The 2,825-nt window shown below is 40.1% G+C and overlaps 1 protein-coding gene across 1 annotated transcript; it reads right to left on the bottom strand.

Annotated features, from left to right (window-relative positions):
- Positions 1 to 1,861: 1,861 nt before the first annotated feature.
- Positions 1,862 to 2,252, bottom strand: LOC122229481 (keratin-associated protein 7-1). Its single transcript, XM_042954644.1, has one exon. It carries the CDS (start codon positions 2,123 to 2,125, stop codon positions 1,862 to 1,864), a length of 264 nt encoding a protein of 87 aa, XP_042810578.1. The 5' UTR covers positions 2,126 to 2,252.
- Positions 2,253 to 2,825: the final 573 nt, after the last annotated feature.

Below are 2,825 nucleotides of genomic sequence, written 5' to 3'. Positions count from 1 at the left end.
CTTCCAGAATCTTCCCACAAATGGGTCAGCCTGCCTATGTGTTGGAGCTTTGCATGTGAAAGCCCACTTCGTCTTCGGATAGCCCTGCTCTTTGTCCCTTTTGCACACTGACATCTCTTGATATGCAACTCTTACTCACCTCTCTCATGGTCATGTCTATAGACCCAAACTTCCTTCTATGAAAGCTTACGACACTGTTTATGTTATGTTTCTATGGACGAGAAAAAAAAAATAACTCCAAAGGACATTAATGGAACAATCAAAAAAGTTGTATGTACAGTATGCGCTGTAATTTAGATGGTAATATTATATCAATATTAAATTTCCTCCTTTTAATAATTACACAGTCCTTGATCTTAGGTTAAGTGCCATATATACACATGGATGTTATCGTAGGCTGTTTTCTATTTTAAGTCTTTGGAAGGAAATGACTAAAGAATATCTATCTTTGGATAATCATTTATGGCACATTAATTGGTATAAAATAGGAGACTCTCAAGTGCCTTTTAAATATTGAATAAAATAGGGGCATCTGGGTGGCTCAGTTAAGCATCTGATTCTTGTCTTCAGTTCAGGTCATGATCTCATGGTTTGTGGGATCGGGCTCCATGTTGACAGCATGGAGCCTGCTTGGGATTCTCTCTCTCCTTCTCTCTCTGACACTCCTCGCATTCTCTCTCTCTCAAAATAAATAATTAACTTTGAAAAAAATATTGAGTAAAGTATATTGAAGTCTACAGGACAAGGATTATGTTTTATTTATCTCTATGTTTCCAAATCTTACAACAATCTTTGGTGTTGTGTCTACTTGGTGAGTGTCTGCTGAGTGAGTATCTCTTGAAAACAGGCAGCTTCTCAAGCTGGTCTCTATCTTAGTTGCTTGTTACAGCCCCCAAATTCTTAACACAGTGGCCAGAGCCCAGTTAAATTTCATGCACACATGAATGAACTTTATATTGGATTATATTATATATTTTTATATTTACATACATATATATAATATTTTATTTTATATATTTATTTTAAAATTTATATATTTATTTCATATTTATTTTATATGTTTATTTTAAAAACTGAAACCATGGGGCACCTGGGTGGCTCAGTCGGTTAAGCATCCAACTTCAGCTCAGGTCATGATCTCACGGTTCCTGGGTTCGAGCCCCACTGTAGGCTCTGGGCCGACAGCTCAGAGCCTACAGCCAGCTTCGGATTCTGTGTCTCCCTCTCTCTGTCCCTCCCTTGCTCGTGCTCTGTCTCTCTATCTCAAAAATAAACAAACATTTAAAAAAATTAAAAATTGGAATCTCAACATAAAGGGGGAAAAAATGATTATGCATCACCCTCTCCTGGAATGCAGTCTTAAGTCCAAATAAGAGTTGGTTAAAGTCAACCATCATAAGTAGAAACTGGCTAATGAATTCAAAAGCATAAAAGCAGAGTAAAATAAATAACTGGAACACAAATATTTGTGCTGAATGAAATAGATTTATTGAGAGACTGACAGCAAAACCCCTTCCTACCCACACCCTATTGTAATACATTGATGTTGATGTAGAATTTAACAGTACATGAGCAAAGTAACTAAAAGAGACAAACGACTTGCTTCACTGCTGAAAGTCAGGTATGTCAGAGAAACACATCTTGCTTTCTTTGGCTGTAAGGTGAGGATCAGTTCAGCATCTGATGTCTGGTTGCTTTGTTCAGCATCGTCAAAGACCAGGGCCTCAGTAAGAAAGCAGCAAGGTGGAAGAGATATCTCCCAAGCACATCTGGAGGCAAGAAGACAGCCGTTGCTCTTCAGGTTGTTTCGCACACAGAGAAGCGATGGAGAGTTCTACAGTTGTCTGGAGCCATTGGTCCATCAGTACGTGCTGTAGCCGAAGCCAGAGTTAGAGCCCCATGGCCTGCAGCAGCTGCCACCGTAGCAACAGCCCCTGTTGTACATGTTGCTACCGCCAAAGCTATAGCCCAGGGAGCCGTAGCCGTTGCATCCGTAACCATAGTTCAGGGGAGAGCCCAGGGGCACGACGCAGTTCAGGGGGGTGGCTCTGAAGGTCCTGTGGAAGTTGGTTCCATAGCAAGGATAGCCTGGGAAGTAGCTTCCACAGCAGAAGAAACGAGTCATGGTGGCAGGAGTTGAGGAGAAATAGGGTGGATTGTGAGGAGCAAGTTGCCCAAGTGTGAATGCAGGTCTCCTCTTGCAGAGGGCTTTTTATACCTCCAGCTGGTGGGCATGACACAGTTGTCCAAACATCTTCCCCTTAATTTGCATAAATAATTCTCTTACTTGGCAATAAAATGCCCATGAAGGAACCCACAGACTCACTGCCCACGTTTTTGTTGGCTTTTCTATTTGCAAAGGAATGTGTTGTAGCTTCAAAGCCAGGGCCGTCCTTGACACACAACTGAATTCTTTTCATCAGTGTCCCGCAGTTTAACCACCGTTTTGATTGCATCATGGGAGACTCTTTAAATCCTCTGATTATAAACTCCTCCCAAGACACAGCTGGACCAAAAAAGCTTTGGCAACAATGTAAGCTGTTCTACAGGGTCTTGAAATTCTCTCCATATGCCATTCAAAAATATCAGTATAACAACTGTTCAATAAGTACGAAATTCCTCTTGGAGTGAAGCAAATTATTTGCAACTACAGGTGGCAGTTGCACAAACCTGTGAATGGACTCAGCACCACTGAATTGTTCACTTTAAGATGCTTCATTTTATGTTATGTGAATTTCACCTCAATAATTTTGTTTTCTTTTTCTTTCTTTTTTTTCTCTTTTTTGGGTTTTTTTTTTTTTTTTTTTTTTTTTTTTAGTTTTCAA

Source organism: Panthera leo, chromosome C2 (genome assembly GCF_018350215.1).
Source record: "Panthera leo isolate Ple1 chromosome C2, P.leo_Ple1_pat1.1, whole genome shotgun sequence".
NCBI lineage: Eukaryota > Metazoa > Chordata > Mammalia > Carnivora > Felidae > Panthera > Panthera leo.
The sequence above is the reverse complement of the archived record's forward strand: the minus strand, read 5'-3'. Positions and strand labels throughout refer to the sequence as shown.